This window comes from Dromaius novaehollandiae, chromosome 13 (assembly GCF_036370855.1).
Source record: "Dromaius novaehollandiae isolate bDroNov1 chromosome 13, bDroNov1.hap1, whole genome shotgun sequence".
In the NCBI taxonomy this organism is placed as follows: Eukaryota; Metazoa; Chordata; class Aves; order Casuariiformes; family Dromaiidae; genus Dromaius; species Dromaius novaehollandiae.
The window spans coordinates 13,849,549-13,864,082 of NC_088110.1; the positions used below are offsets into that span (position 1 = coordinate 13,849,549).

General features: G+C 44.1%; 1 protein-coding gene across 2 annotated transcripts in view; it reads left to right on the forward strand.

Annotated features, from left to right (window-relative positions):
- Positions 1-14,534, forward strand: part of CHST8 (carbohydrate sulfotransferase 8) — a 189,417-nt gene that overhangs the window by 37,668 nt on the left and 137,215 nt on the right. For both annotated transcript variants that reach the window (XM_064519673.1, XM_064519674.1), the window contains one exon: positions 2,204-2,427. In XM_064519673.1, the coding sequence (XP_064375743.1) occupies positions 2,319-2,427 (109 nt within the window). In that variant the 5' untranslated portion in view covers positions 2,204-2,318. The remainder of the gene's footprint in view (positions 1-2,203; positions 2,428-14,534) is intronic.

Genomic DNA, 14,534 nt, shown 5'->3' on the forward strand with positions numbered 1-14,534 from the left:
TCCAACCCATGGACAATTTGCCATACAGAACTTCTGTAGTAAATTTGAGGTAGAGTTGTTCGTGTTCCCTAATCATTTGGTCATAACAGTGTTTGCAACTGTAACACAATTACTTGGAAGACTAATCCTCATACTTCCCTAATTTTACTCCCCTAGCTAGGGCTTAAAAGATAGTATTTGGCTAGAATTTGGTTAGTATTATACAAACATACGTACTTGCACACATATATATAAAAAAATGTATACATGCAATGAATACATGGGCTAAAGAGCCATCCATATCCATATATATATACACATATATATAGGTACATACACACGCACATATATACATACACACATGCACATAACATATTCAGATGGACTCACATAAGGACCCATAAGGATTTGGCTTTGTTACTGCTGAAAAACTTAGTTTTTTGCTTTAACTTTCAAAGGGTGAAAAAGATTTGAGCAAAAAAGTTGTAAAAATACACAGTTAATGCCTTCCATAATTTGTAACAGAAAGTAAAGTTGAGTTTGCCTACGTGTAGAGAAAACTTAGTGCTTTGCATTCACTTAGGATACAAGCATCCAGGAATGTTTCTGGCCTGGAGCTTACCCGGGGGCTGCTTTACAAACTGAATAAACATAGCTGCCATTAAATAACCTCATCAGTCAGAGTCACAGGAATGACTTCATTGCACAAGTAGTGTTCTTACTTGGTGCATTTTAGAAATCTGAAACATTAATATCCTCCCAAAAATTAAAAACCAGTTATGGGAACCATGAAAAACAAAGAAGTTGCCACTAACACCAAATATTCCAGGCACATTGAGGACAACTCTTTAAAGGCTTTCACTGGAATAATTACTTTGAATCATCATCTTTCCACAACCCATTCTCCCTACAAACTAATGTTATACAGTCTTTCTGTACTTAAAATCTCTTTTCTAAATCAAAACCACCTTCAAAAAACCTTCCTTTAGACCAGCTCACACTTGCAATTAGAAATATGATAAAAGCAAAGTGATTGACGCCCTTGAGGTCCACTGCTGATCTCCAGCCTGAGTCCTTGTGTTAAACGCGTTGCTGATAGGAAATCCAGTTACGTTTCTGGGAACTGGCTCCACAGCCTGTGCTCTAATGGGCTTTGCTACGCATTACTGGAAAACATGGGACCAGCACACTTGTGTAGCATTTATTGTAATGAATAACAATACCTATTGGATACACATTGCATTGTATTAATTACAATTAATGCCACTTAGCACCACTAATGCCTTTCCTGTCTGGTTCTTGCTCTTTCATTTCTTTGCTTCTCAGTACCTTACCAGAATGGACATTGGTTCCAGCGGGACTGTTCTTGGGCTTAAAGTGAAGTATTTGCCTCAGGGCTGTGCTCAGCGAGGGGTTTAGAGACGCACACAGTGTGCCCATTTGGGATTAGAGCTGTTGCCATTTCCCCGGCACTACACATCACTGCAAGCGTTACAGGGAGCAGTGAGAATTTGCAGAACCGAGCCCAGAAATTTGCTCAGAGAATTCCCGGGAGAGGCGCAACCGTTGCCGGGTCCGGCTCTCCGGCCACACGCAGCTGCCTTGCTCCTCGCGCCGTATTTTCTAATGCTTTGTGGGAGCCCAGAAAAGGTGATCCGAGCACCGGGAGCGGCGTTTCCCTTGGAGCGCGTGGCGTCCCTAGGCTGACAGGCCCGCAGAGCTCTGCGAGTCGGCTGCCCAGCGACCTGCGCTGCCCGGGGCTCCGCTCAGCCGTTGTTCCAAGGCCGAAGCAGGCGGCTGCCCGTTGTTTGTCACTCTCTGCAGGCTTGACATGCAAGGTGCGGCTTGCGTGATCATTTTCCCCACATCATCTCACTTCATGGTTTTCATATTGTTTAACCAGTGAAAAATAAAAAGTGACACATGCTTGACTTGAAGCAAGCAAACTCTCAGGAGGGGTTTTTGTGCCATGGCATTTTCCCTATATTACACTTTTTAATGATATCCCACGCTGTGTTTTCAAATGGGTAAAAACAGTGACATATTCATAATTAAAAAGAAACCAGTGGGGCAGAAATTAGCTAGATAACTGTAATTAGCTTCGCCAAATACTAGAGAAATCAGTTATATGGTCTAAACAAGAACTCGAATCTACTAATCTACCTTGACAAAATAAATGGTCTTTGTGTTAAGTTTTAGGGATTTGGTTTTTTACCTCTTGCAGACATATTATGCCAGACTTCCTGATGAGAGGATGAGACTATGACTGAAGAGCGTCCTGGAGATTGCAAGCAGTCCTTTTCCTGGGGCCAAACCGGATTGATCTGAGAACAATAATTATGAGGCTGACATGTATGTTCTCCTTCATCTTGCTGTTTGGAGCAGCTGGGCTTGTTGTCTTCATTCATCTGCAGGACCCAGAAGAAATAGTTCATCAGCAGACACCAGGTTAGCATTTCTATTTCTGTCTGGCTCACTTGCTCTTTCATGTTCAATATGACATACTTATGTCCTTAACATGCTTCACATATTTCCCAGAGGTTGCCTGAGCACAGATGTGTTATTTTTTAATGAAGGCTATTTTAGGGTTGATTAACACTTTATGAAAAAAAGGGGGGGGGGAGTTTGCTTAAAAAGCAGTTTCAAGAAACAGTTGACTGGTTATGCAGGAATCTTTGCCAAGGATTTCTGCTAAAGTTGAGACCAATTTCTGCTGCTAGTTCCACCACTGTGAATCTAGAAATTCCTGCAAATACATGCCTCTGAATCCACCTTCGCCTGTATGTGCTATTGAGTGTGTCATTGAGACAGAAAGCAAGAGATGCATTCAATGACTCATGCAAGAAACTTAAAATACTTCAGGATGTATTCCTTCAATGTATATAACTTCCGTTGAAATTTCCATAAATTTCATGCAGAAGTGTGCCATCTTCTCATGTTACTAACATATTACTAAGAACCAAAAAGACCAAGTTAATGTGAGAACTAGGAAACTGTGGGCTAAAATAGTGGTTTCCTTTTAAATGAGGAACATTCAAGAAGTATGAAAATGCACAAGACTGTTTACTTACAGTAAGCGTTCCCTGTGATTAAGGCTGCAATGAAGGCTGATTCAGGACCCAGACAAATGCTGGTGCAGTTAGTCCACACTCATCATAATGCCTCTCTGTGCAGAGGGTTGGTCTTTGTGTCTTCTCCTATATGCACGGGAATTCTCCCTTCACTAAACACTTATTTTATAGAAAGTCTATTCAATTGTCATCTTCATCATACAGTGGGCATGATGGTGTACATTTTAAAGATAAAGTATTACTAACAGTTTTGAAGGACCTGAACCCTAACACAGAGAATTATTCAGTCATTACAGTAAGTGCTATTTTCTGTGTTCAGGTTTATTAAGTGCGTATTTCCATGTCACTAAAAAGTCTATACCTTAATATGTTTATTATTTAGTCCAACTGCACACCAATTTTGAAAGCAGCCACTCAACTGAAACTATAGACATAATGAATCAGCACCATGTCGCAGAAAGCCGAGGATTACCAGTGACTCCAGTGCTTTTGTAATTTATTTACGTATACCTAGATGCAAAACTGTTACGTATTAAAACTGGAACTACTGGCCACATTCAACCCTATGCATGTTCATTTGGAATCAATACTGCTATGAAGTCTGTACATTAACAGGAGAATATGGAAATTACAACTCTATAAATTCACCATAAAAGCTCACTGGTTTAGCTGTGCATGCAAGATAGAAATCAGTCTGGCACCTCTACTCTCAAGACATCAAGTGTAATGTCAAGGGCTGCCTTCCCATCTAGCAAATGTGCTCTGTTTTCACACTGGGAACAGATCCACCTTTCAACTGTTACTAGCTATATATTAGAACTTGATATGCTGTAGTTGTGCTATAATCTATAGGATTTAGAAACAAAACTGTGACCTCATCAGGCCACATTATCTTTTGAAAACGAAGTGCCCCCCACTCCCGAGGATCTAGTGATTGGGAAAGAATCATTTCCCCTTTTCTCCTCTAGAGGGTTATTACCATAAAATTGAAGTTAACCGGCCGGGTGGCGATGCGCTGGCAGAGGGTTACGGAGGAAGACGTCAGACACCTGGGGTGGGTAATGTTTCAGTGCCCCAGCTAGATCTACATGTGATGGTGTGTCAAATCCCCTTTATAACGACCCAGTGGCACTCCTGTTCAGGCAGACCCCTAGCACTTAAATCACACCTGCGCACAAAACACAATATTTATTATTTAACTGATTTCCTGAAGGCTTTTATCCCATTCCCTTTCTACCCCAGCCCGTCCTCCCTGCTCTGCTCTCCTACCTATACTCTCTAATTCCTCTTCAGTCACCTAACTCAGCCCCCTCAGTAGGTCCAACACCCTCCTCTCCTAACAAATGGTGGGACAAGGAGCTTACAGGCCTCGGCCAACTGCACTATCACATGTGGACTAAGAGGTCACCAGGCAAGTCAAACAGAAGGGGTGATTCCTGGGTCGATGTACGTCCTTCTCTTCAGTAGGGTCCCTAGTTTGAGATCCTTCCTTCTATCCAGCCACCAGTTTCCACCAAACTTAGAAGACAGTTATATCTTGGAGACTTCCGTCCGTCTTACAGCTCGGACTGAAACGGGACAGTAGGTTGGAGGTGAGCAGAAAGACATGGCGGGGGACAGACAGACAGCACTTGCAGGAAGTACTCTAATGCGTCTTTGCATGTGCAACTTTATATTAAAATGTTAGTTACTTACGTCTGAAAGAAAAGGCATTTCTGGTGGTGTACAAGCTCTTGCCTGCTTTTTCCTCCCTGGCCCCTCGTCTTGACCTGCCTTAGCTCTGTTCCTTCGGTCCCGAAGCTCTTGAAAGCTGACTGCTGATTCGGATACACTGTGAAGTGATTTTTGAGAAGGATATAAATGTAGAAGGGGACAACCAAGCACATTTAGGTAAAAGCAAGTTCGAACTGAGGTTTCTGCCCTCCTCCCCCACCCAGCAAGGGACCTCGGTCACGCATGTGTTGGATTTTTGTGGGTAAGGCTCTGCGTGCCTCGAAAATGAACATCCCGACCGCGCTGTTACTGCCAAAGGTGCCTAATCAAATGCTTGATACTCACATTCAATTACTATTTATGTTAATAGAAGCCAGACTGTACCCTGGAGTAAAAGGTGCTCAGTACAATTACTCTTATTTCTGTTTGGCTGATTTTCATGTGCGTTAAGCACTTGCAGCTCCCAGTGGGCTCAGAAACTCCTCATACCCCTGCTTCCGAAAATGATACTAGTTATCGCTAAAGCATATTAGACAGCTTAAAGAACACAGGAAAAATATCCATTCATTTCATTAAAAAGCGTGGTAGGTATATTTCCCTGCTAGACAGACTCCTATGAAAATCTGTCAATCACAAGGCAGGTTCCTGGTGTGCAGAAAAGGATGCTTTCCTTCCCTCGTTCCGAACAGCCTGCTCCTAAAAGTTTCTGCTTCTAATGGAGGTTGGATATTGCTATAATTTCCTCATGTGATTGCTCCCTCAGTGGATTTGAACAAATGCATGTGTCATTAAGCTACGTAGGACAACAGAATCTGTTTGGCAAAGTTTTATTTGATTAGCCTTTGGTTTTGTATTACCCATGTAGTCACTGCGTAGCCAAATGCATTTACCAGGCATTGGAATCTCCCCAGGAAAACTGTAGAAAAGTCAACAAAGTAGACTTTCCGCTGAAAAGCAGCATAGCAGAATTTTACATTGACCAAAAGGACATTTTTTACTGTTAGTATGTTCAGACATCTTTAATTTAAGGTGGTGCAACTTATGAAAAAAATTAGTAAAAATACTTTGGTGCTTTAGTTTTATCTGTCTGTTCCAGAAATTGTTCTTGATTGTTTTAGTCCTAGCAAGCATGACGGTGAGACCTTGATGTACTACTTAAACCAGTATAAAATCCACAGTCATAAAACTTTAAGTAATGCTTACATTACTTTCACTGAGCAAAGTACTCCTGACAGTAGCTGTTTGTGTTGATTTGTTACTATTCATTTATTCTTTCCCTGTGCTTCACATTGCTACCTAATTGGGATGCTGTACTGAGAAAGCAATATCAAAGTAATTTTCCACAACATTAGTTACAATTTTCTTCTGATCTTTCGAGTGAAACAATCCCATCCTGTTGGCCTCTGTGAGCATATAAACCTTGATTACATTTATCTGTTGGAAACCAATGCTTACAAAGTATATATGCCCTGGATAGTGGCGTAGAGCCTTTTTGCTGACTGACAAACGTACTCTCTGTATAGTTTTATTTATATAACGTGCTTCGCTCGGAGCAGGTATATTTATGACAGACAGCCATTTAGAGCGGGCAAACCAGATTTCCCAAGCCGACAGACTAAATTCAATAGATATTCTGCTGGCCACCGAGGAGGCTGTAGCTTCACTTACGACAGATACGTCCGGGCTTCCACGGAGCGCGGCGCTGCCCTGGGGCAGGCGGGACCCGCAGGGGCTGGGGCTCGGAGCCGGCGGGAGGGAGGCACGGTGGTGCGCGGGACAGAAACGCAATGCCCTTCTGATAGAAAACTTTGCTTCTGCAGTAATCACGCTATTATCTTTAAACAGTGACAGTAAGATACTTGTTTTGGGCGAGTCAAACGCATTTTGACACTATGCACAAGCATATTCATGTAGCAAATTTCTCTATACGTGGTGATTAGGTCCACTGGAAACAATTGTTTTTTCCTCTCCATATAGTTACTGAATTCAAAAGCATGCAAGAGTTTTCTGTTAATAATTATAAGATAAACATGCGCAGGCACTTCTCTAGGAGCAGGTAAAAGGTGGAAAATACATCTCAAAGGGTCCATGTGGTGAAAGCCCCAAAAGGGTGAAAACAGGGACTGGAACTGCAATGCCTTTGCACTCTATTTCAGAAGTTGGACATCAGACATGAATACAACCAAGCCCAAGACTCACGGCTGAGATTCTGCAATGACTCTTCCCTTTCCTCATCCACCAAATCCCAGCATAATGCTGTCCGCCTCTCTATTTTCTGCTTTATTAGGGTGTGAAAGGTAGGGGGGAGGAAGGAGAGCAGACAGGGTTGGCACGTGACTGCTATAGCAAAGGTGAAGGCCCGAGGGAGCCAGGGTGCAGGTATCTTACTGAACACCACAGTAGCCCTCGAGCAAATACCATTACTACAGCGTGCTGTAATGTTCTCTTAATTGCTTATTCAGAACACACATACCTTGTTACCCACAAATTACAGCCCTGTGCACACGACTCCATGTTAGCTGCACATTTCCATAATACACCTTAGCGCACAACGTACTGCTTGCTTGTCCTACGGGAAACTTTTTCATAAATACAATTGAAAATGAGCTGCAATCAATCTATAATTTCAGAAGTAATTTTCCTACAGTTTGCGTCTTACTTCTCTTTATGAACTGGGAGAGTCACGTAATCTGCTTCTAAACCGACGGCATCAGTAGCAGTCCTGAACAGAAGCGGGTGGCGGTGGGGCAGGTAGTCGGGCTGCGGGACACCCTCCTCGAGCAGAAGAGGCGCACGGGTACGTGGGCAGGGCTGGCTCCCGCCAGCGCAAGCGCGGGTGGACCTTCTCCTGAGTCTGCTGTGGCTGAGCCTTCCCAGCAGAGAGCTTCCCTGTGCGCAGCCTGGTTCCCAGCCCCCGGCAGCTGCTGGACTCTGCCCAAGCGCGGCACGTCTGAGGGAACCGGGCTCTTCGGTGCTGTTACGAATGCGGTGCTCCCTTTTCTGTCGCTCGCCGTGGCTCTGCGGCAGATTGGCTGTGAACCTGTTTATTTTGTACACTGAAAGGAAGCGCTGGCAGGGTCTTCGTCAGGCTCCTACGGGGGGATCACAAGCTGTCCAGCCGGTTACAAAGGGAAGCGGCACCACGTTGCCAGCGCAGTTATTCTGAAAAGAACGGCAGTTTAGTGGTCAAAGCGGGCATGTGTATGCTGTTTTATCACGCGTAATATACAGAGATTGTCTCCTACACCACTTTTTCCTGCTCTCATGACTGCGCCATCTCCTTGGCAGGCTTATGACTACAGCATTTGTTTATGACATGGCATTTGGAGAGCATTACATTTTTTCTACAGTTTCTATTAACATGGTTTAGCAGTTGGAAAGTCAGTTATTTTCTAGTCTAAAGCCCATTAAACCAAATACAGCTCTGAAACGGTAACGTCTCCGGTCAGCGTTCAGCAGGCCAGCACTGCCGCCGGCGCGCGCCCCACGGCCTGGCCTGGCCACTCCTGCGTCCCACCGCGCAGCCAGGGCGCGGGGCTCCTGAGGCCTGTCCCTGTGCCGCCCCACGCCTGCGGGCATAACGCAGTCCATGGACCGTGTGGCAGCCGGCAAGGCGCCCGCTGGACGCTTCCCGTCCCCATCGCACAGCGGTGGGGCTCCAGCTCTGAGAGCCTCAGCACCGAGCGCCCAAGACAAAAACGCAAGGCCAAAGCACATTAACTGTGAGATTATCACAAAACCCAGCGCGTTGCTGGCCGCCGCTCTAATCCCACGGCAGCGGTGCACACATGCATCAGATGACTGAGCTCACATCTACTGCCCGTTTATTTGATGGCATAAAGTCGGCGTCACCTAATCCCAACAACGTTAATCAGCATAAAATCGGAGAGAGATGGTGCTAAATCAGACAAGTTTCCCAATCTGCTCTTTTTCTGTGAGCACTTATCCTCAGATACCGACTGGTTGAAAAAACAGTTTGATATTTCTTTTAAAGCCTACTTTTAAAAACTGTCAGAGCTTGACACTTTGTTGTGTCTGGCAAAATAAAAAGTGACCTGCCATCTCAGAGCTGCATTCGTTCGTGGTGGTTGGCAACATATCACAGGCAAACTCAACAATACGGTGATATGTCAGAGGACTCTGCGAATGGCAGGTTTATGAGAGCATATTCTGGGGGAACAAACCAGCATACTACAGAAACCCCCCTGGGAATCTGCAGAGGCATTGCAGAAACCTGCAAAAGTTGATCAACAGACCTTCATTTCACCTTAAAACATTCATTCGATATATAAGTCTTTATAGATTTTTTCATAGAAAATGCGATGGCACTAGCAAGTTTCCTTATGTACATTAGCTTTCATTCAGTTTGTTTGATTTGAAAGCCTGATACCATTTTGAGGAGCTTAGATAAGTTTAAAAGACTTTCTGGACTTTCTAAATCTAATGGCATTTTAAAATGTTTTATAATGTATGTTTCCACTTCTCAAAGTTATTAATGTTCCCCTAAAAGCTTAAACAGAACCTCCCCTCTCCACTAGTATCATCCTTTTTCATTTAGTAAACATTAATTTTCCTTTCACGATTCTAGTGGAGCTTGAAATTAAAGGTGGCTTTCTTCTCTATTACGGCTTTGTTTGCGTATCAGCATCAAAAGTGTCAGTTAAGTATTCCTTTAGCACCATTCAAGAGGGCACAAAACCCAAATAATTTTTCTTGTATAGGCCCTACAGAAATACTCGTCATAGACATCAGTGCCATTTTCTCCATATTAATAATTATTTATTTTTGAAAGTAAGTGACAGGTTTTGGATCTGTCACTACTTGACATATGCAAGGTGACTACATGACTTTAATCGTATTCGGTACAGGCCCTATCCTACGAGATAGCTCCTAGCATCAATGCAGAAAGGAACTGAAATATCAACAAAGTGCCTGACTCTTAGGTCTAGGCAGATGCTTGAAGCATTTCACTGGACTAGAGTCAGCGTATTCTGCACCTTGCAGAATTAAGTCCTATCTTCACCCCTTTTTGGTCTTAACCACTTCAGGAGACCAGTCGGCGTTTAAGTGAAGAATGCTGCAGCCAGGCCCTTATGCCATCGCCACTTCTGCCGATTAAGGCAATTCAGACGGTCCCTCTGTCCCTTTTTTCAGAATTGCTATCCACGGGCTATTCATAGCTGCAGAAAAGGAGTCCCTTGGGGCTTCTGTTTCTGCTTTTCAGTCAACAACCACACATTTTATCATAAAACTCTTTGCAGGCCCTGGGTGTCTGACGTTTTGCTCTTTGCAGCACATTAGCCAAGAGACCAGTGTTTAGGGACTCTGGGTATCCCTGAACGCTGACAGTGCAACATGCTGTGCTCCAGCACGTGAGCTGTGCACGTGTGTGCACGCACACACACACACACGGAGAGTAACATGGGCAGTGCAGGGACACCAAGATCCTTTATGGAGAAGTGGGAACTGAACAGCCTCATGAGAAGGAAAAAAAAAAGAAAAAGCAGGTTATGCTTGACTGAAACTCCTCATCCTTCAAGAAGGCATCTGTGCTTCAGTGCCCTGTTCCTTCTATGCCCTAATTCACTTCCTTTTCTCTTTCCATTTGGCCTAATGGTTGGCAGTGTTGAGCTTTACAAAATCACGGTGCAAATATTATTGCTTGGGACAAACGAAGGCATATTTGGATTTAGAATTATTTTAGAGTATTTTTGGGCTTGTGTTTCCACAATGGGTGCTAAGGGGGCGGGAAGCGCGAGGAGGTCACTCCTTGTCTCCAGGTGCGTGAGGTGCTCGATGGCCCAGGTCCTGCCTTCCACTTTCCAGCTTGGAAACTGTGGGTTTTTTTTTTCTTTTCTTGAGATTTGCTAATAAAGTTCTACAGAGCTTAATGCCCATAAGTCCAGCCACAGGAGAAATTACAGACAGCAATCACTGTTGCTCTGTGCGAACTGAATGCAACTTTAATTGGGTCCTCCTAATCACACATGCAGTTGTTAGGAAAAATTTGATGCTTACCTTATGCAAGAAAACACTTTCATTTCGCTAGTCAGTTGTAAACAAATGAAAAGGTGACTATCCAAATAGTTGCGAAAGTAAATGTATGCACATGTGGTAGGTACCATAATTTTTGTACAATGCTTGTTATAGCACAGCAATTCTGTACTCATTTTGACTTTAATGTAGTCCACTATAAGTGTTTAAAATTCCACCCCGAAGACGTTTGTCAGTGAGAACCGGAGCAGGACTGGGATCCCGTTCAGATGCCCCGAACACACACACTTACCTCAGCCACAAAATTCACTTAGGTGGGCACAGCCAAATAATGTGAACAGTCAAGATTAATATTAGAAACCAATCTACAGATTTTTTACACACTGTTAAATTGAAATTGGCCCCTCCATTCATTTAGCTCGAGACATCTTATTACCTTGTAAACAGGAGGCATCCTTAAGTTGCTACCTAATTAAAATTCCAATTATTCTGCATCTATGAGCTGCTCATACTCATGCTTGAAGGGAATTCAGTATGTAATTAAGTTACTCGAGAGCTTACAAAGTCAGGTATTATTTAACACATACATGCTGGCGATGTGCTTAGTGCCTCACGTTAACCCAGCCGTGCCGCTGCCTGCTCCGGTGGCGTAATTCCCACTACCTGCGCTGTAGTAGATACCTCTGAATGCTCCTCAAGATGGTTTATATTTTGTAGGAGAAAAACAAAACGAACAAACCTTAGCAAACCATTATAATAACAGCCTTCTACTCTTAGCAAAGAAAAGCATATAAATGGAAGAGAAACAGAACAAAAAATGTGCACAGCCCATGGAGAAGAGAGGTAGGAAAGGAACTTTAAGAGACAAAAGGTGATATAACTTCCTTTTCTGTCCTACACATCTGTCACTACTTAATGAAGAGAGATTTTTTGTGTTTTTTTGTCCAGAAAAATATTTGCAGAGACTATTTCTGCTAGACACTTTAAACTCTGTTAAAAAGGAAAAACAAAAATATTACTGAAAACAAAATGTTAAAATAAATTAGAATGTAACACTAAAACAGTCGCAGTTTTATAATTAATGTTAATAGAAAGAGCCAGAGAAAGAGTTAAAGAGCCCAGAATCAATATGCTAGAAGTTCCCAGGCATGCTAAAATGGAGACAAGGGGAGTAAGAAGGAAAAAGAATATCTACTGCAGTAAATTTACAGTAGTTAATGAACTTCGAAAAGACAGATTTTGAAAAGCACTACATGCTCCGAATGAACAGTAATGGTCTAATCATGTCGTACCTCTATGCAGGGATCTTTGAGAGACACGTTCTTAATGCCTACACATTTGCCAACCATATTTTTCCTCCTGCTTGTTTCCACAGATCAAATTATATATTCAGTATATTCTGATTGTTCTCTGCCTTTTCCTCTAAAGGCACTGCCTTCATTTCCTAATTGAGACCCAGTGGAGATAAGTTCACCACAACATAGTTTAATGAACTAGAGGAGAGAGGCTCCTTTTACTGCATGAAGTACCAAGCTGCATGACAGAGACCAGCTCCTAGGTGATGTTTCAGTAGATAGTAATTAACTAAGACGTCTTCTAAAATAATACCCCCACACAAATGCAGCCCTTTTCATGTTTTTTTTCTTCCCAGAAATTGGACAATACATAAAGCAAGTTAATAAGCCAAGGACCCAGCTCCTGAAAGGAGCTCAGTTGCACAATTTCTCTCCTCCATGAAATCACAGGTTAGAAACCGGAGACCGACAGTGCAGGAGGGTGAATTTCTCTTTTCTTCCCCTCCAACTTTGAAGGTTGAGTTGTACTTGATACACCCTTCACGTTAGCCATGGACGTGCCACCACCACGGCCCGTTTTGCATGTGAAGGAGGTTTTTGGGTTATTTACTTATGTTTTTGGAAGGGAAAAAGCCCTTGCAGGGACAGGACAGACGCGGTACAGCAGCAGCCTCCTTCCCCTCCCCTCTGCCACGAGGGCTGCCCCCGGCCCTGCAGCACACCCGAGTCACCCGTCTGTCTCCTGCTCTTTGTGTATTTTTGTTGCAACTTAATGTTAATGTTAATTAGATTTCCAGTTCCCCAAATTAGGGACTGAGAGTCAACTGCTGGCTCCTGCCGAGTTCAGAAGGGCGCGGGCACTCGTGTGCATGTGTACAGCATTCGGCCCACTTTGATCACAGCCCTCCACAACGCCGCAGAGAGACAGTAATACGATTATAATGAAATGATGCTTCACAAAGAACCGCTGAGACAGCATTGCAGTAACTCTCACTGTTTTAATATTCTTGGCACCCAGGGCTTCGGTCCTTTCGGCAGCTAACCACTCAGGTTGTAAAAACATTCAAGCGGACGGCAAATTGTTCATACTCCGAGAGAAATCCTGTGTGGGTTTCACCATCTCGCTACGAGAACGGCTCTAATTAACAAGAGAAACCATCTTCTTCTGGTCATTTAGAGGAGCCAGAAGCAAGCACAGAAGCACAGGTCGTGATAGCAAAGACGATTCACCTCCTGTCTGAGCGGACAAGGTGTCCGGAGTTGCACACTTGTCCTGGGAAAAGGAAATCTGCTTTCCTGGCTTTGCCTTTGCTCCCAAACGAAGCGCTCGTAAGCTCTGTTGCACGACTTACCGCTGCATTTGCCCCGCGCGGCCGCACGAACCTGCCTCGCGGGGCCCCGCACCGGCAGCGGCAGGGCTGGGACCTGGACAGCCCGCGCCTAGCAATGCCCTGGGTACGGTGACCCACGGCGAAGCCCGACCCGCCTGCCCTGGGCTGCGTCGGATGGGTCGGCACTACGTTTTCACGTTTTGATATCTTCCCATGCTGTTTTAATTAGCGGAGTTAAAATATTCTCTCTGCCTTATCAGCAAGCCTGGATAGCACAAAACGCATCCCTTCGAGACAGCTGATTGATTCTGCTCGTTCATTTCCTTTGCAACAGGTTTAATAATTACTCAATTCTCTGGGCAAGATCTGATCCTAAAGATGGTAGGGTTTTTCTCCCTTCAGTGTGGAAAAAGCAATAAAAGCAGACTGGAGGTGCCTTCATCTTCACAGCGGGCCACCGCGGTGTCAGCGCCAAGCGTAACCTGACGAGAGAGTGACACCAGCACGTCTCCCCGGCAATGGAGGTAGCGCGAGGCTCTCCAAACCAAATCCAAGTTGCAGGTTATTTATGCTGAGGGGAAAAAAAAAGTTTTCTAGTTTTGTTCTTCCCCTTTCCTGGACTGATTTTAACTGATTTCAGCTTAAAAGAAAAAAAGCTCACAAGGTGTTAAAACATTTCTCAGATAACACGGGACCCAACCTGGCTGTATTACGAATGCAGCATGTAAACGGCAAATTCCTCTTGTCACCGGGCTGCCCGGACAGGTGGGAGGTGACGATGAGCACCAAAACTCTCCTTCCACCACAGAGCAGCGGCAGCGGTGCCTCCTGCTCGGCCCTCCGGGGCGGTGCGTGGGGGCACCCAGCGCCCCTTCCGCGCCCTCCGTGCTTCCCGTCTACGCTTCTTCCAGGGAATGGGCCTGCTGGCAAGACTGCTCCCACAGAAAGGACAAGCCTTAGGTGAATACTATTCGAGAACGTTTCCCCGAGTGCATTTACAGTTCTTAAATAAAAGCGTAAAAAGAACAAAGAATTTAAAAGTGATGAAATGCTCAAAAGAAATTGGACTATTCTGTTCATCAGCAAATTTATGATTTAAAAAACTGAGTAAATTAGTCATTAGCTCTACTGAACATTTACTGCAGTAAAGA